Here is a 19,341-nt window from a genome sequence, read left to right on the forward strand (position 1 = left end):
CGGTGGGAAATACACATGTGGAGATCATCCGTTCACCCACACCGCGTCTCACAAAGACACGGCGGTTGGAACCAAAAATCTCCAATTTAGACTCCAAACCAAAGGACAAATGTCTACTGGTCTAATGTCTATTGCTCGTGTTTCTTGGCCCAAGCAAGTCTCTTCTTCTTATTGGTGTTCATTAGTAGTGGTTTCTTTGCAGCAATTCGACCATGGAGGCCTGATTCACACAGTCTCCTCTGAACAGTTGATGTTGAGATGTGTCTGTTACTTGAACTCTGTGAATCATTTATTTGGGCTGCAATTTCTGAGGCTGGTAACTTAAATGAACTTATCCTCTGCAGCAGAGGTAACTCTGGGTCTTCCTTTCCTGTGGCAGTCCTCATGAGAGCCAGTTTCATCATAGCGCTTGATGGTTTTTGCGACTGCACTTGAAGAAACTTTCAAAGTTCATGAAATGTTCCGTATTGACTGACCTTCATGTCTTAAAGTAATGATGGACTGTTGTTTCTCTGCTTATTTCAGCTGTTCTTGTTTTTTTTACCACAACACAACTGATTGGCTCAAACACATGAAGAAGGAAAGAAATTCCACAAATTAACTTTTAAGAAGGAACACCTGTTAATTGAAATGTGGTCCTCTGTAGCTCAGCTGGAAGAGCACGGCGCTTGTAACGCCAAGGTAGTGGGTTCGATCCCCGGGACCACCCATACACAAAAATGTATGCACGCATGACTGTAAGTCGCTTTGGATAAAAGCGTCTGCTAAATGGCATATTATATTATTATTATTATTAAATGCATTCCAGGTGACTACCTCATGACGCTGGTTGAGAGAATGCCAATAGTGTGCAAAGCAGTCATCAAGGCAAAGGGTGGCTATTTGAAGAATCTCATATATATAATATATTTTGATTTGTTTAACACTTTTTTGGTTACTACATGATTCCATATGTGTTATTTTATAGTTTTGATGTCTTCACTATTATTCTACAATGTAAAACATTGTAAAAGTAAAGAAAAACCGGAGTCAAAAGTTTGGAGGAGCGCGATTTACACTCATATTTTTGTGTGGCATGTTTCAGGGCTCAAGTATTGGTATACCAGGGGCATGAGCTTTGCCCAATTGATTTTGACAAATGCACACGCTGGTATTGCACCACTGCAATCAGGTCATGTAAATGTCTTTGTTCCAAATCATACTTTCAATAAGGGCCTGGCAATCTCCAAAGTGGGACTGCATCGACCCTCACCTTACACACTGACCCCTGGACGACCTGAAACGCATAATTCATAACGTCTGGGTCGTATTCATTAGTGCACACCGTAGCAAAACAAAGCAAAATGCTTTTCAACAGACAACGAAAATGAGGGCTTCTTATTGAACAACTTCAGGTAGTCCCTCCCTGTTTCAGTCTGTTTTCTTCCGTTTGGTGCCTAATGAACATGGCCCTAGCTGCTGCTCGTTCGATTATGCATGGGGCTAAAATATTTTAATAACAGAAAGCTGTGTGTTATTAGGTAGAATGTTCGGTGACGATGCCTGTACTGGACTCGGTGTGCCAGCCATGGCTTGTTGTTGTTAAATGAGAGGAAACAATGAGTTTATGTTGACAGGGGTTACATTCATATGGTTCATGCTCCAGCAGGTAAGTCTTTCATGACAACTTCATCGACATTAACACCTTTCATCCGTAATAGGCCTACTTTGTCATTCCTTTTGAATTGTATCAACCTGTTAATATTTAGTCAACAACTTAGTATTGGCTTTCACACAAGGGTAGTGAATTTGACTGCAAAATCATGCAACACAGGTAGGCTTTCTTTTGCGCCATCTCTGTATTTGAGTTGCAAAACTGTCTTGAAACAACAGAAGAGCGTCTGTTGCCTTGTGTCTGTGATGGTACATATAAATGCTATGTTTCAAACAACAGTGTTCTATTTCAGTGTTGTTTCCATGACACAAAAGTTGGCAAAAGTGGTCATAAGCGGGCTGACTGAAGAGTTCTGGTGACGAAATACTAGGAATTACCATCATTAATCTAATTTGATGTTATAATTGATAATCTGTCATTATGAGTATGGTTCATGCCATTTCATTCCTCGATATCTAACAAGTCAATATTGAGCAAAATGTTTAATCTACTATAGATCTGTCTATCTATACTATCTAGTTCAGAGTGATAACAGACTGTTATTTTGTGCAGGTCGTTCCAGCAGTCTGTCCGCACCGCTTCTTCTGTGAGCAGAGGAGGTCGTGGGGCATCTGGGAAGATGTTCTTTGTGACAGGGGCCAAAAGTGCAAGAGGGGCATCATCAGGAGGAGGAGCGAAGAGGTACACTGTCACTCTGAAAATCACTCCAATTTAATAATTAATTGTAATATATTTTATGCTGACATGCAGTGGAGGTTCCTCCAAGAAGGAAACAGACGATGGTTCTCCTCATTATTAAATTGAGGAACATTTCAAACGATTTAAAGAAAAAAACAAGTATTCTTGTAAAATGAATTGAAATGGACTTGACCCCAACCTCAGGTCCATCTACCAGAAGTTCCGGAATGTTGACCTGATGGACAAGAAGAAGACGGTGACGGCTCTGAAAGCTGGGGAGGACCGGGCTATTCTCCTGGGCCTGGCCATGGTCATTGCGTCGGTCATGATGTACTTTGTCCTGGGCATCACCATACTGCGCTCTCACGCAGACAGGTACTGCACTATCAATCTGACAGTGGATAATTGTTTGTATATTTTGTAATTTTGGTGGACTCTGCCGTTGCTAATTCTCAAAGACTGCAATTCAATCAACCTGCCTTTGTAGTGTTTATGCAGTATGTTTGTTTGTCAGTCTTTTTTGTGTGAACGATATGGCACAGCATGCTTCAATGCTAAATTGGAATGTGAATAGTACGCATCCACCTCCGAGGGGTGTCTAACCGGTATTTTTACACCACAGAATCATTCTGCAATATTATTTGACCACAGAGATAAATATATGTTTACATGCCACTTTGTAAATCCTACAATACCTTTGAATTCTTCCCCTCATCTCTCCATATAGTGTGTGGACAGAGGAGAGTGTCTGTATTGTGCTCAACTCCACCATCACAGCAGACGTGAACTGTTCCTACAGCTGTGGCTCGGACTGCTGGAGAGGCTCCAGGTTCCCCTGTCTGCAGGTCTACGTCAGTGTCAACACCACGGGCAGGCTCAGCCGCTTATCTCACAACGAGGAGAGCTGGGACTCCAACTTTGAGGTGAACGGAGGGTCAGAATGGAGGCTGTGAATGACTGAATGGTTTGAAAGCTATTGTTTCATGATGACACAAGCCAGGAGCATGTGGGCCTGCTTCTTCCTGGTCACGTGGTCAGGAAAACTCCTAGCGCTTTGCATGACTCATTATGCTCTATTTGCACGTTTAAGTCAACAGGAACACAAGTTTATTTGTACGAATAAATATTAACGTTGGGTATCTGGGGATGCTTGCTAAGGCACGCTGAAGGCTCCTGAACTAACATCATTGCCACCCACTTTTCTCTTTCCAGTGTTTCTACGTACCAAAGTGCCAGAAGGACACCGCGGCCATGCACCACATGATTGTGAACATCTCAGAACGCCTGAAGCCGCACCAGCAGGTCCCCTGCTATTACGACCCCAGCGGCCAGCAGGAGAGCTCCCTCCTGACCCGACTGTACGGCCACAGCGCCGTCTTTCACTCGCTCTTCTGGCCCTCCTGCATGCTCATGGGGGGCACCGCCATCATCTTCATGGTCAAACTCACCCAGTACCTCTCCATTATGTGTGAGCAGGTAGTCAAGATCGAGATGTGAAGCTTGCTGGTGCAGCAACTGAGAGCAACAAGCATGGTCTCCAGTCCAGACAGATAATGACATGAAAGGGATTGTTTTAACTTAATGACCTCTTGTAATGTCGTTCTCTCAGCGCTGAGACATTTGGAACAAGTGGCTTGACTTGCTTCTGTTCTACTCAGGGACTGTTGCAAACGGAATGTTCTGAAACTGACATCTGAGCAGCTAAATTAATGTATGACCTCTGTTGCCTTTTTTTGGGGGGTTTGTATCATTTGATTTACACAACACACCTACCACTTTGAAGATGCAAAATATTTTATCTTGTGAAACAAACAAGAAATAAGACAAAAAAACTGAACTTGAGCATGCATAACTGTTCACCTCCCCAAAGTCAACACTTTGTAGAGCCACCTTTTGCAGCAACTACAGCTGCAAGTTTCTTGGGGTATGTCTCTATACGCTTGGCACATCTAGCCACTGGGATTTTTGCCCATTCTTCAAGGCAAAACTGCTCCAGCTCCTTCAAGTTGGATGAGTTCCGCTGGTGTACAGCAATCTTTAAGTCATAGCACATATTCTCAATTGGATTGAGGTCTGGGCTTTGACTAGGCCATTCCAAGACATTTAAATGTTTCCCCTTAAACCACTCGAGTGTTGCTTTAGCAGTATGCTTAGGGTCATTGTCCTGCTGGAAGGTGAACCTCCATCCCAGTCTCAAATCTCTGGAAGACTGAAACAGGTTTCCCTCAAGAATTTCCCTGTATTTAGCGCCATCCACCATTCCTTTAATTCTGACCAGTTTCCCAGTCCCTGCCGATGAAAAATATCCCCACAGCATGATGCTGCCACCACCATGCTTCACTGTGGGGATGGTGTTCTCTGGGTGATGAGAGGTGTTGGGTTTGCGCCAGACATAGCGTTTTCCTTGATGGCCAAAAAGCTCAATTTTAGTCTCATCTGACCAGAGTACCTTCTTTCATATGTTTGGGGAGTCTCCCACATGCCTTGTGGCGAACACCAAACGTGTTTGCTTATTTTTTTCTTTAAGCAATGGCTTTTTTCTGGCCACTCTTCCATAAAGCCCAGCTCTGTGGAGTGTACGGCTTGAAGTGGTCCTATTGACAGATACTCCAATCTCTGCTGTGGAGCTTTGCAGCTCCTTCAGGGTTATCTTTGGTCTCTTTGTTGCCTCTCTGATTAATACCCTCCTTGCCTGGTCCGTGAGTTTTGGTGGGCGGCCCTCTCTTGGCAGGTTTGTTGTGGTGCCATATTCTTTCCATTTTTAATAATGGATATAATGGTGTTCCGTGGGATGTTCAAAGTTTCTGATATTTTTTTATAACCCAACTCTGATCTGTACTTCTCCACAACTTTGCCCCTGACCTGTTTGGAGAGCTCCTTGGTCTTCATGGTGCCGCTTGCTTGGTGGTGCCCCTTGCTTTGTGTGCTTCATGGTGTTGCAGACTCTGGGGCCTTTCAGAACAGGTGTATATATACTGAGATCGTTTGACAGATCATGTAACACTTAGATTGCACACAGGTGGAGTTTTTTAAAACTAATTATGTGACTTCTGAAGGTAATTGGTTGCACCAGATCTTATTTAGGGGCTTCATAGCAAAGGAGGTGAATACATGTGCACGCACCACTTTTCCATTATTTATTTTCTAGAATTGTTTTAAACAAGTTATTTTTTTCACTTCACCAATTTGGACTATTTTGTGTATGTCCATTACATGAAATCCATTTAAATTACAGGTTGTAATGCAACAAAATAGGAAAAACGCCAAGGGGGATGAATACTTTTGCAAGGCACTGTAGTTTGGGGGTGGGAACAAACCTTTTTGCCCGAGCTGGCACTGCAGATGGCTATATCGGTCTACTAATACAGGACTATTAAAGGCCCAGTGCACTACTTTTGTGAAGATGAAAAAAACAACAAAAATGAACGTTCTTTTTAATTCTGATTTTTCAGGGGGTGCTGCAGCACCTTCAGCACCCCTACTTCCCACAGCTATGCATGCATGTTTTCTTACTCTACATCATAATATGCAACCTTTTCACAGAAATGAACAGGCTATTTGAACATTTTTTTATCTACCTTTTTATTTTATTTGTCATATGTACAGGATACACATGGTGTACACAGTACAATGAAATGCTTACTTGCAGGTTCCCGCTCGACAATGTGACCACAATAAGAAATACTTAGTAAATGATTTACAGACTTTGAACAAGGGCCCTTACAGAAAGTTGAGTACCCTCGCTTACAATCCTAAATTTGGAGTAATGTTGAGCACGTGTCCTATATCTCACAGACGACAATGTTGAGCAAAATTTGTGCTGACGGAATGAGACAGAGTTCATTCTCCCAAATTGTCCACTGTGTTTCCTGAAGATAATTGTTCATGACCTACTGTGTTGAGCAAAGTTAGAAGCTTGTGCAGTTCCTGTATGTGATTTTTTGCAGAAGAGGGTTAAAGACCATTGTCGAAATACCAGAACTAGCTAGAATATGCAGAATCTAATGGGGAAATTGCTGAATGACAGCATCAACATATTTTAGGGGTCAGCCATAGCTTATATTATGTACAGTAATTACCATTTTATTGTTCAGTCTGTCATACAGAAATTGTGTGCTATGCAAAAATGTTTTTCATTGTCTTGTGTCTCTCTGATGACAACCGAGGAAAGTGGCTAACTTTTCATGTTTATTTTTCATACATTTTGCTCTGTATGCAATAAATTACCTCATAAAATAACATATTGATGCAGTTATGACTTCCCATGGTGAGGCATATCAAAATGAAATAAATAATTTGATGGTGAATTTAATGCATTTATGCAATCAAGCAATTGTTTACAAATGATGCAACTGTAATAAACCCTATATTTTTGTTCAGAATTTCTTAGAAATTATGCAGATGGAAACTTTTCTGCTCTTTTTTTCTCTCACTGTCACCGGGCAGATTTCCTTTGAGGGCATTTGGCATGACAGCGCCTTTCTCTGCCTTTCCTTGCTTGGGACAAATTTTGCCCCTGGCTTTGCATATGACTGGCTTTGGATGGAAATAGACCTTGTATGGATTCATCACATCTTTGACATTGTCAGTTTCACTAGTTCCCCCTTGTTATCATACATGTGTTTGCTTGTCATCTCTTGAGGTGTGCCACTTGCTCACTTCCAGCTCCCTCTGACAGCAATGGAAAGCAGTCAATATTTTACAAGCGAGAAAGGTGGTTTCCTTGAATTTGACCCCCTCCGCTGTCCCCTTCAGAACAATGTTACCCTGTTGACCAGAAGCGTAGTTTTGGATAGATAGCCATAAGGAGTGACCAGTAGGCCTAATGGTTCTGGTGGGCTGTACGTGCAGGGTTTTGTTCACGTCCAGCATTAAAACATCAGATGCATCCCTCCTGTTAGCCATCGCTGGCTACCAACTACTGTTGGCTACCCCTTTCTGACATCGCCATCGTTACTGTAGTCATGCATTTTTGCTTGAATTTTGTTGCAATGCTGTCAGAATATAACACTTTTATTTCAGGACTGTGTTTTCTTACAAACAGTTTTGAGAGTTAACGCTTTTAAATATTATGTCAAATGTTTCAAATGCTGTTGGTGAGATGGCATAAATTGTTTGAATAGAATACAGAGAACATTCTATGCATCACGTCTTCGAGGTCAAAAGCCCGATGCCATGGTCGTCACTAGTTTCTATAGCCACAAAGTCATAAACCCCGCCCATTTCTAAAATGTATATTCCTAAAATTTTATTTTAAACCTAACCTAAACCACACTGCCAACCTTATGCCCAAACCTAACCTTACATTAAGACAAAACATCTATATATTTTTTTAGTTAATTTGGACTTTGTGGCTATGGAAGCTAGTGGAAACCGCCAGGCAGGCAGCTAGCTTTGCCAAACGAACACTAAGCTGTCTGACAGGCGGCTTGCAAGCAATCAAAATGCAGTATTTTTCGCTATTGAGCTGGGCATCACACCATGGAATGTAATGGCCTTATTACTTGGGAAACCATTAATATGATAGCGAAAGGCGTCTTTGTTGAGAAACCGGACTGTCCCGACAATTGGATGGAGTAGCAAGCCAGCGCTACGACTGAGGGCGCGAGGTCTAGGACGGGTACGAATGGGGTTTGTTTAGCTAGCTAGCTCATAGTTGCCTCAAATTTGCTAGCTATTATCCGGAGAAAGTTGCATGTTATGACTGAAAACAGTGCGTTGCGCGAGACGATAACCAAACTAGTGTTTGCCTGCAAATGCCAGGTATTTTGTCATAAAATAAAAAATTGTGTCAAAAGACAATCATAACTAATAAATACATAATTTAACGAGACGACAGCACGGCTAGTTGCAAATATGATGAGGCATTGCCATTGGACAATTAGTTAGGCTAGCTGGCACAAGCTAAGTCTTCACAAAAACAACTAGCTAGCTAATGGCTAGCGGTTTGTCAGCTAATATTAGCTAGCTAGCGGCACCGGTGTTTTAGATAGCTAAGTCTAACGCAGTCAATCACTAGCTATATATGCATTCTAGTAAGCAAAATGCAAATAACAATTGCGGTTTAGTTCTCAAACGTTTGCCATCATAATATACCCATATGACAGAATTCATGATGCGTTACAAAATTCTCTAAACAGCTAACTGTTAGCTACTTAGTAAGCTAGGTAGCTACTTCATTAGCTAGCTAACTACAGTCTTCCCGTTCCATTACTTGTTGTGACACATTGCTTCACTAGCTTGTTAGTTAGTTTGATTACACAGTGAGTGACCTGTCAACCTCTCCACTTAGCTATCAAACTACCTATTGTTATGTAAAATATTTTATTCGAGCAACATCTGTCCCAGAGGAACTGTAGTTTCCTGCTTGAGCTGTCCCCATGCGTTTGCGTTTTTTTGGGACAATTAACAATTTAACTTATGATGTAGTGTAAGCAACTGCCTGCTATAAAATGATAGTTATTAGTGAGCACTTGCACTCAATGCCTCTGCTCTCATTCGAAATATTTAGTAGCTAACTATCTCATGCAGTATGGAGATGTATAAATGGGTCACTGCTTCTTATGTAATTGCCTCTCTCTCTCTCTAGTTGGTCGACCCGACTCATCGTAATTATTAGCATAGTGAGGAGCAGCCGGCCCGAACACAATGCCTCCCAGGCCGTCTTCAGGGGAACTATGGGGCATGCACTTGATGCCCCCGAGCATCCAGGTGGACTTCCTTCTCCCCAATGGGATGATTCTGACATTGGAGTGCACACGTGAGGCCACACTCATCTCGGTCAAACAGGACCTCTTCAAAGAGGCCAGGAAGTATCCTCTCCACCACCTCCTACAGGAGGAGACCTCCTACATCTTTGTCAGCGTTACTCAAGAGGCTGAGAGAGAGGAGTTCTATGATGAGACGAGGAGACTGTGCGACCTCAGGCTTTTTCAGGCCTTCCTGAAAGTCATCGAGCCAGTAGGCAATCGAGAGGAGAAAATACTAAATCGAGAAATTGGTATGTCTCGTATTCTTTATACTAAGTCACTGACGTCACATAAGCACACTCTAAGTATGGTGTGGCCTCAGGCTGTTTTCAAAAGCAGCCCTCAAATTTCATGATTGAATATTGAGTGCGATAAAGCTTGATAAAATGTAGCTGTAGGAGTGCATGAAATTCTCTTCTTTTTTTGTGCAGGTTTTGCCATAGGAATGCCTATATGTGAGTTTGACCTGGTCAAGGACGCAGAGGTCCAGGACTTTAGAAGGAACATATTAAATGTCTGCAAGGAGTCTGTGGACCTCCGAGACACTAACGGACCCATCAGTAGAGCGTTGTACGTCTACCCTCCCAATGTAGAGTCGTCAGTAGAACTACCCAAGCACATCTTCAATAAGCTTGACAAAGGTAGGACATGGGAGACACACACAGAAGGTTTGGGTCTGTGGCAAAGGGAAACTATCCCAGCCATGTACAGCCTAATTTTGTATCAAAATAACCTATTGTAAGCGTTGACAGAACTACCACCCACTTGTTTTAAATATATGTTTGGTGACGTGCGATGTATCGGATTGGAAGGTACCTCACTTACCATGCCATAATAACACATTTATTCCTCTTTCCCTCCAGGTCAAATCATAGTGGTCATCTGGGTCATCGTGTCGCCAAGCAACGACAAGCAGAAGTACACACTGAAAATCAACCACGACTGCGTGCCGGAGCACGTGATCGCAGAGGCCATCCGCAAGAAAACGCGTAGCATGCTGCTGTCCCACGAACAGCTCAAGATGTGCGTGCAGGAGTATCAGGGCAAGTACATCCTCAAGGTGTGCGGCTGCGATGAGTACCTGCTGGAGAAATACCCCCTGAGTCAGTACAAGGTAAACACAGACACATACACACATTTCTCTGATGCCTACTCCACATCTTGAATAGGGATACATTCAAACATATGTTGTAGTTAGTCTCTTGCCTGTGTGTTTAAATATAATAAATAAATGAGTGATTCGAAAGAAGAAATTCTCAAATAATGCATTTTATTGACGACAGTCGGTGATCTGAATCTTTGGCTTTTGACATTCTTCCTTTGAATCCTGTCTGGAGCATGTTTGAATGACTGGCCAATGACTAGCTAGCAATGTTACACAGGTAATAGCAACTGTGCAAAAGAAGGGTTGCCATTCTTTGCATGTTTAATACCTCGCTTGGTGTAGCATCTAATGCCCTTATAATGTATATTGCCTTTCCTTCCCAGTACGTGAGGAGTTGCATCATGCTGGGGCGCATGCCCAACCTCATGCTAATGGCCAAGGACAGCCTGTACTCGCAGCTGCCCATCGACACCTTTACCATGCCCTCGTATGCCCGCCGCATCTCCACGGCCACTCCCTACATGAACGGCGAGACGGCCACCAAGTCTCTATGGACCATCAACGGCACGCTGAGGATAAGGATACTGTGTGCCACCTACGTCAACGTCAACATCAGGGACATTGACAAGGTACTGTACTTGAGGACCTTTGGGTGGTGTTCAGTAGGGCATAACAAAATGTTTTGCTACAGAAAACAAAAACCTGTGTTCTTATTAAACAAGTTGAAGTAGTACCTCCCTGTTTCCAAACGTTTTTTTCCTCACTGAACCCTGTTGTCAGTTCTGTTGTACATATCAGTGCAGGTCCTTGTGGAGAAGGGGAACTACATTTAGATGGAATATTTGAATAGATCAAGTTCACGATTGGGCCGAAATGTCCTGGATGTCATTGTTCTTTTTAGTAGCACAATAAAGGTTTCTGTCAAAGACATCTATGTAAATTATTAATGTGTGTCCCTGCTATTGATCTAGATCTACGTCCGGACTGGGATTTACCACGGTGGGGAGCAGCTGTGTGACAACGTGAACACTCAGCGCGTGCCATGCTCAAACCCCAGGTATGCCATCCTGCATCATAATAAACTGTACTTTCTTAATGAAGTTATTGCTAAATCGCATACTGTAGTGTAGCCTACTTACTGTTAGCTTCATAGGGATGTCTGTTTTGATTGGGAAAATGTTCTTGTTGTCCATCCAAGGTGGAACGAGTGGCTGAACTACGACATGTACATTCCAGACATCCCCCGCGCCGCCCGCCTCTGTCTGTCCATCTGTTCCGTGAAAGGGAGGAAGGGGGCCAAGGAGGTGAGCTCTCCCTCCTGCCCACCAGTTTCAGGAATTTATTGTTTCTGACAAAAAATAGTTACTTTGGTTTGGTCAAACTATCAGAAGTGTAAATCAGGTCTCAAACTCAAAATACCTGGGGGCCAATGTTGGTCTTACTGTTATCATGGGGGCCGGAGGGAAGCAGCTTCGGGCCTGATGTGGCCCCCGGGCTGCTAGTTTGAGATCCCTGGTGTAGATGAATAATGATTGGGGAATAAATGGAGAAGTGGAAAAAGTACCGTACATGAATTAGTTGTTTGGGTAGCGTAATTGAAATGAACATTATCGCTCACTTTCCTGGCTTTGGCAAATCCTACTTGTGTGTCACATGCATTTTCTTTGCACAACAATAGCTTTCAATCTCGTACTTAGCTTGGGATTCTATATCCTCTTTATCAATTTTTTAACTCGATTTACGTTGATCCCAATTTCAATGCAACTCCATACATTGACTACAATACAATCCATCATTGTGCTTATGTTGCTACAGGAGCACTGTCCACTAGCCTGGGGAAACATCAACCTGTTTGATTACACCCACACGCTGGTGGCTGGAAAGATGGCCCTCAACCTGTGGCCCGTGCCCCACGGCCTGGAAGACCTGCTCAATGCTATCGGAGTCACCGGCTCCAATCCAAACAAGGTCTGAGGTGTTGGCTAGCTAGCTACACACGCATATGGAAAGACACACACTGGATCTAACACACCACACAAAGCTACAGTTCGCAATAATCCGCATCTCCCCTCTCATTGTCTAAGCCTCTTATCCACCTTATTAATTACTCATTGACATACAACCAAACCCCACAATAGGACGCCATTGTTCTCATAAGTCCTTTTGAACGACCTCAAATGACCTTTCCATTATATTGCTCTGGGCCCACAGGAAACCCCTTGCCTGGAGCTGGAGTTTGACCACTTCAGTAACCCGGTAAAGTTCCCTGACATGCCGGCCATCGAGGAGCACGCCAACTGGAACATATCCCGGGAGCTGGGCTTCAACTACTGCCACACCGGTTTGGTAAGTCCCAAGTGATTTTGTTTGGTCTAAGTCAATATTGACATTGTACGTTCATCTGTTGTATTGATTTAATCTTTTCACGCATGGGTTCCAAATATCTCTAACAGTCGCCCGAGCGTGAGTGTTTTTTATGCACGTGATATCTGAATGTACTCACTGTTCCAAAATGTGATTGTTACGCAACAGGACAGTTACCCACGCTGCCCTCAAACCAAGGCATGCTGCCTGCTAATTATCTATAGGTTATGTTTCAATTGGTCAATTTAAATGTATTTTCAAACAAATTGTATTTTCTAACAACAGTTTGAATTGAGGTGTGTTCCGCCTCCTCATTAATTCACATAAGAAGTAGCCCATTTCACTGTTGCGGACAATTTATGTTTGAGGCTTTACTGAGCCGGACAAACTTCTCTCTTCAGCGAAAGCCCAAGCACTTCCCCAGTGTTTCCCCAGATCAAGTATGAAGACATTGCACATCTCTAGTCAGAGCAGACATTGCACAAACGTTTTCCCCGGCACATTTTCTGGCTGGCGTCCGCATTGCCTTCATTGTTGTTTTCCTTACAAATAATATATTTGGACATGTGTGCATTCCATTCAAAGTAAGTGCCTTATTTTCTGTATATCGTGTTGTCGTTTCAACTGTAGCATACCGCATGTAAACACAGCAAAAAAATAAACATCCTCTCACTGTCAACTGTGTTTATTTTCAGCAAACTTAACATGTGTAAATATTTGTATGAACATAAGATTCAACAACTGAGACATAAACTGAACAAGTTCCACAGACATGTGACTAACACAAATGGAATAATGTGTCCCTGAACAAAGGGGGGGTCAAAATCAAAAGTAACAGTCAGTATCTGGTGTGGCCACCAGCTGCATTAAGTACTGCAGTGCATCTCCTCCTCATGGACTGCACCAGATTTGCCAGTTCTTGCTGTGAGATGTTACCCCACTCTTCCACCAAGGCACCTGCAAGTTCCCGAACATTTCTGGGGGGAATGGCTCTAGCCGTCAACCTCCAATCCAACAGGTCCCAGATGTGCTCAATGGGATTGAGATCCGGGCTCTTCGCTGGCCATGGCAGAACACTGACATTCCTGTCTTGCAGGAAATCACGCACAGAACGAGCAGTATGGCTGGTGGCATTGTCATGCTGGAGGGTCATGTCAGGATGAGCCTGCAGGAAGGGTACCACATGAGGGAGGAGGACGTCTTCCCTGTAACGCACAGCATTGAGATTGCCTCCAATGACGACAAGCTCAGTCCGATGATGCTGTGACACGCCGACCCAGACCATGACGGACCCTCCACCTCCAAATCGATCTCGCTCCAGAGTACAGGCCTCAGTGTAACGCTCATTCCTTCGACGATAAACACGAATCCAACCATCACCCCTGGTGAGACACAACTACAACTCGTCAATGAAGAGCACTTTTTGCCAGTCCTGTCTGGTCCAGCGACAGTGGGTTTGTGCCCATAGGCGACGTTGTTGCCGGTGATGTCTGGTGAGGACCTGCCTTACAACAGGACTACAAGCCCTCAGTCCAGCCTCTCTCAGCATATTGTGGACATTCTGAGCACTGATGGAGGGATTGTGCGTTCCTGGTGTAACTCGGGCAGTTGTTGTTGCCATCCTGTACCTGTCCCGCAGGTGTGATGTGCGAATGTACCGATCCTGTGCAGGTGTTGTTACACGTGGTCTGCCACTGCGAGGACGATCAGCTGTCCGTCCTGTCTCCCTGTAGCGCTGTCTAAGGCGTCTCACAGTACGGATATTGCAATTTATTGCCCTGGCCACATCTGCAGTCCTCATGCCTCCTTGCAGCATGCCTAAGGCACGTTCACGCAGATGAGCTACCTGAGTGTGTCCAATAAGAACGCAAAACCTTTTACAACTGAGTGCTTATTGAATGCGACCCTGCTTCCCACCAGTACTGTAGTTTTAATAAGCAGCATACTGGTCTCTATTGCAGAGTAACAGACTGGCGAGGGACAACCCTCTGACGGACAGTGACAACGAACAGCTGCGTCTGGTGTGTAACAGAGATCCACTGTCTGAAATCACTGAGCAGGAGAAGGACTTCCTGTGGAGGCACAGGTAATACTGTGTGTGTGTGCTTTATCAACAAATCCATATTTTCTATTATGAAAAACACATAAACAAAACCCACGCAAGATTTATCAAACATTTCTTACATCTGAAATAGTTTGGTTACCTGCTCAAGCTACTAAAACACTTGTTATAATAACAGATGTGTGCTGCTCATGATTGAGAAATGAGGCCCTGTGTGTGTGTGTGTGTGTATGCGTGTACAGTGCGTGTGATCGTAAGGGAGGAAACAAGCAATTTTCTACATTCAAATGTTTGCTATTCTCTCCTCCTACAGACATTACTGTGTCAGTATCCCGGAGATACTGCCCAAGATTCTCCTGGCAGTGAAATGGAACTCCAGGGATGAGGTTGCGCAGGTAAACAGTCTCACATTTCAACTGCTGACACTTGACTTTATAGCCTACCATGGCAAGGGGAAATTTGATATACACTGAACAAAAATATAAACGCAACAATTACAGTTCATATAAGGAAATCAGTCAATTGAAATCAATTCATTAGGCCCTAATCTATGGATTTCACATGACTGGGAATATAGATATCCTTCAGAAAATATATATATTTAGGGGTGTGGATCGGAAAACCAGTCAGTATCTGGTGCGAAACATCTCCTTCGCATAGAGTTGATCAGGCTGTTGATTGTGGCCTGTGGAATGTTGTCCCACTCCTCTTCAATGGCTGTGCGAAGTTGCTGGATATTGGCGGGAACTGGAACACACGTTCGTACACGTCGATCCAGAGCATCCCAAACATGCTCAATGGGTGACATGTCTGGTGAGTATACAGGCCATGGAAGAACTGGGAAGTTTTCAGCTTCCAGGAATTGTGTACAGGTACTTGCGACATGGGGCCGTGCATTATCATGCTGAAACATGAGGTGATGGCGGCAGATTAGTGGCACGACAATGGGCCTCAGGATCTCGTCACGGTATCTCTGTGCAGTCAAATTGCCATCGATAAAATGCAATTGTGTTTGTTGACTGTAGCTTATGCCTGCCCATACCATAACCCCACTGCCACCATGGGGCACTCTTGTTCACATCAGCAAACCGCTCTCCCAAACGATGCCATCTGCCTGGTACAGTTGAAATTGGGATTCATCTGTGAAGAGCACACTTCTCCAGCGTGCCAGTGACCATCGAAAGTGAGCATTTGCCCACTGAAGTTGGCTACGACGCCGAACTGCAGTCAGGTCAAGACCCTGGTGAGGACGACGAGCACGCAGATAAGCTTCCCTGAGACGGTTTCTGACAGTTGATGCAGAAATTCTTCAGTTGTGCAAACCCACAATTTCATCAGCTGTCCAGGTGGCTGGTCTCAGACAATCCCGCAGGTGAAGAAGCTGGATGTGGAGGTCCTGGGCTGGCGTGGTTACATGTGGTCTGCGGTTGTGAGGCCAGTTGGACGTACTGCCAAATTCTCTAAAACGATGTTGGTGACTTATGGTAGAGAAATTAACATTCAATTCTCTGGCAACCGCTCTGGTGGACATTCCTGCAGTCAGCATGCCAATCGCATGCTCCCTCAACTTGAGACATCTGTGGCATTGTGTTGTGACACAATTGCACATTTTAGAGTAGGGTTTTATTGTCCCCAGCACAAGGTGCACCTGTGTAATGATCATGCTGTTTTAATCAGCTTCTTGATATGCCACACCTGCCAGGTGAATGGATTATCTTGGCAAAGGTGAAATGCTCACAAGTATGTAAACAAATTTGTGCACAAAATTGTAGAGAAATAAGCATTTTGTGCATATATAAACTCTCTGGGATCTTTTATTTCTGGTCATGAAACATGGGACCAACATTTTACATGTTGAATTTTATATTTTAGTTCATTTAATAAATGTCATCCGATTTTGTTTTTTCCTCAAACTTTGATTTGAATTTTTTATATACAATTTTTTTTGTATTTGTTAATCTTTGTTCCAGATGTATTGCCTTCTAAAGGACTGGCCAGCCATAAAGCCAGAACAAGCCATGGAGTTGCTGGACTGCAACTTCCCCGATCCCAGGATCCGAGACTTTGCAGTGAAGTGCCTTGAAAAATACTTAACGGACGACAGACTCTCTCAATACCTCATTCAGCTGGTCCAGGTACAATATGATAAGACCCACTCATAGTCTTTAATGAATAAAGAGATAGAATGGACAAGCCTCACCCTATCCACACACTATTCTATGAGGTTTCTGGGATTCAACATGGATGCCGCTGACTGTCAGCTTGATGTGATGTGTTTTTGAATGGCTTTGACACCTACAGATTTAATTATTGACACTACATAAAGAATTCAATATGACCCCTCTGGTTAACTGCTCTCTTTTACATGGTGGCTTCTATTCAGTCAGATACATTTCTATGGAAAGAAATACATTTTGCGTTCATTTGGGTGTGTGTTCTGAACATTCACTGTGTTTGTCTGGCCACCAGGTTCTGAAGTACGAGCAGTACCTCGATAACCCACTGGCCCGCTTCCTGCTGAAGAAGGCTTTGACCAATCAGCGGATAGGACATTTCTTCTTTTGGCATCTCAAGTGAGTTTGATTTCTGTTTGTTTCCTTACTAGCCCAGTAACCTTAGTGTTTATGAAACCAAATGTGTGTGTTGTGGATTGCTTAAATTTGCCTTAGGCAGACGGAATTCCATTCCGCTGGTGTAAAATCTTTCTCCAAGGTCCTGTAAAACCTGCTTAATTTGTGTATTTTAGGGTTTAAGTAAAGGAAAAAAAGCTTACAGAGGGGAATTTGCCAGATCAAGTTACATTGATATTGACTGTGTTCATGCATAGTCACAAGACTGATGTGTTTTGGAAATGTTTCTGAATACATTTCTATGGGTCATGCAGATTGAGAAGTCTCGCTAGTACATTTGTATAGGCGTCCACAATTGCATAACTTGTTCTCTCTGCCTCCAGGTCTGAGATGCACAACAAGACAGTGAGCCAACGTTTCGGTCTGCTGCTGGAGTCCTACTGCCGGGCCTGTGGCATGTACCTGAAGCACCTGAGCAGACAGGTGGAGGCCATGGAGAAACTCATTAACCTCACCGACCTCCTCAAGCAGGAGAAGAAGGACGAGGCCCAGAAGGTAACGTTTACGATGTGATCAAGGCCTTTCCACTTCACGCCCTAATATGGAAGCCTCAATCTTTTTCGTGATCATGTTTTTCTTACTGTCAGTACAAGACAAAAGGACAATGAGTTTGGAGCTGCTATAAAGTCCCCATTGGTCTTCAGGACTATGGACTCCCTACACTTGCAGTAAAGTGAAGCTCTCTCTCTCTGCCCTCAGGTTCAGATGAAGTTCCTGGTGGAGCAGATGAAAAGGCCTGACTACATGGACGCCCTACAGAGCTTCACCTCTCCGCTCAACCCAGCTCACCAGCTGGGAAACCTCCGGTACTGGCGCTGTTCTAACTCCGTCCCTCAACTGAGAAAGCACAGTAGACATAACCACGAACGTCCACATATTCTTCTGAATGATTGAACAAGGAAACTAAGAAATTTGTCCTGTGAAATTCAGGTTTAATGACAGGCCTTACTGTGTTCAAGATGTTTTCTTAAAGTTATTCTGAGTCTGTGTTGATACAACGTTTGCCATCTCTTTCAGCCTGGAGGAGTGCCGGATGATGTCATCGGCCAAACGGCCTCTGTGGCTCAACTGGGAGAATCCTGACATGATGTCAGAGCTGCTCTTCCAGAGCAACGAGATCATCTTCAAAAACGGAGACGGTATATCCCGCTAATGCAAAACGAATCACCCAACCCCCTTGACTCACTATGGACACACTAGACAATAAACATGCTTACCGAATCCCATTTTGCCCTGGCAGCGATTCATATTGCATTAGTGTGATCAAAGCTCAGACTTATCATCACCTTGCTATTTCACTCTCACCTCTCTCCTTCAGATCTGAGGCAGGACATGCTGACTTTGCAGATCATTAGGATAATGGAGAACATCTGGCAGAACCAGGGGCTTGATCTCAGGTACTAGTCTCTTTTGTAGCCGCTCAGATGAATAGTCGATTACAACCTTCATGTTCTTCTCCTTGATAGCAGGAGCCTAAAATTAGGAGCGACTCATCCTATTGATTAAACATTGAGTCCATTACTTTCTGTAGGAGCTGATAATGTAAACTCTGAACTGGAAACTAGTGTAGCCTAAATGAGGTACGATAAGGAGGAATGCAGGTCGATTGAAAGTCGGGTTGTTTTTGAAGGAAGTGAAGGGAGTCTGTATAGCCATTATATCACTCTGTTTTCTAACCCATGAATCAGGGAAATGAGTTTTTACTTCCAAATCAGAGTACTATTGATTAGATCTGTATCTTATCATATTGTACTGATCACATCCCAGTCTCTATGTAGGTGGATTGAAAGTCAGGACGCAGTTCTGATCGAACAGAAGGAATCAATGCATGTGTATCTAGATGGAATGATTGGTAGATTAATAAAATGTATCGTTGAAAGACTGTAGCCATGGTAGACCTACCTGTCATCCTATTGGTCGTTTTTGTCCCCAGGATGTTGCCGTACGGCTGCCTGTCCATCGGCGACTGCGTGGTCCTGATCGAGGTGGTGAGGAACTCCCACACCATCATGCAGATCCAGTGTAAAGGAGGCCTGAAGGGGGCGCTGCAGTTTAACAGCCACACACTGCACCAGTGGCTCAAGGACAAGAACAGGGGA

The 19,341-nt window shown here is 43.8% G+C and overlaps 2 protein-coding genes across 2 annotated transcripts in view; both read left to right on the forward strand.

The window, feature by feature from the left end:
• Positions 1-2,210: 2,210 nt before the first annotated feature.
• On the forward strand, positions 2,211-3,829 carry LOC311150508 (calcium-activated potassium channel subunit beta-2-like; the record flags this gene model as incomplete). Its single annotated transcript, XM_084187996.1, has 4 exons — positions 2,211-2,335; positions 2,537-2,707; positions 3,060-3,255; positions 3,545-3,829. Exons 1-4 carry the CDS (start codon positions 2,274-2,276, stop codon positions 3,827-3,829), a joined length of 714 nt encoding a protein of 237 aa, XP_084044122.1. The 5' UTR covers positions 2,211-2,273.
• Positions 3,830-7,710: 3,881 nt separating this feature from the next.
• Positions 7,711-19,341, forward strand: part of LOC311150697 (phosphatidylinositol 4,5-bisphosphate 3-kinase catalytic subunit alpha isoform-like) — a 13,402-nt gene continuing 1,771 nt past the window's right edge. Inside the window, exons 1-18 of the mRNA XM_084188207.1 lie at positions 7,711-7,952; positions 8,922-9,332; positions 9,513-9,722; positions 9,945-10,195; positions 10,570-10,815; positions 11,158-11,243; positions 11,385-11,490; positions 12,002-12,154; positions 12,398-12,532; positions 14,512-14,636; positions 14,926-15,007; positions 16,583-16,747; positions 17,082-17,185; positions 17,566-17,737; positions 17,942-18,048; positions 18,260-18,381; positions 18,561-18,639; positions 19,176-19,341. The exon at positions 19,176-19,341 is cut by the window's right edge and continues 5 nt beyond it. Coding sequence (XP_084044333.1) covers positions 8,981-9,332; positions 9,513-9,722; positions 9,945-10,195; positions 10,570-10,815; positions 11,158-11,243; positions 11,385-11,490; positions 12,002-12,154; positions 12,398-12,532; positions 14,512-14,636; positions 14,926-15,007; positions 16,583-16,747; positions 17,082-17,185; positions 17,566-17,737; positions 17,942-18,048; positions 18,260-18,381; positions 18,561-18,639; positions 19,176-19,341 — 2,661 coding nt within the window. The 5' untranslated portion in view covers positions 7,711-7,952; positions 8,922-8,980. The remainder of the gene's footprint in view (positions 7,953-8,921; positions 9,333-9,512; positions 9,723-9,944; positions 10,196-10,569; positions 10,816-11,157; positions 11,244-11,384; positions 11,491-12,001; positions 12,155-12,397; positions 12,533-14,511; positions 14,637-14,925; positions 15,008-16,582; positions 16,748-17,081; positions 17,186-17,565; positions 17,738-17,941; positions 18,049-18,259; positions 18,382-18,560; positions 18,640-19,175) is intronic.

This window comes from Coregonus lavaretus (genome assembly GCF_964263955.1).
Source record: "Coregonus lavaretus genome assembly, chromosome: 23".
NCBI classification, from domain to species: Eukaryota; Metazoa; Chordata; class Actinopteri; order Salmoniformes; family Salmonidae; genus Coregonus; species Coregonus lavaretus.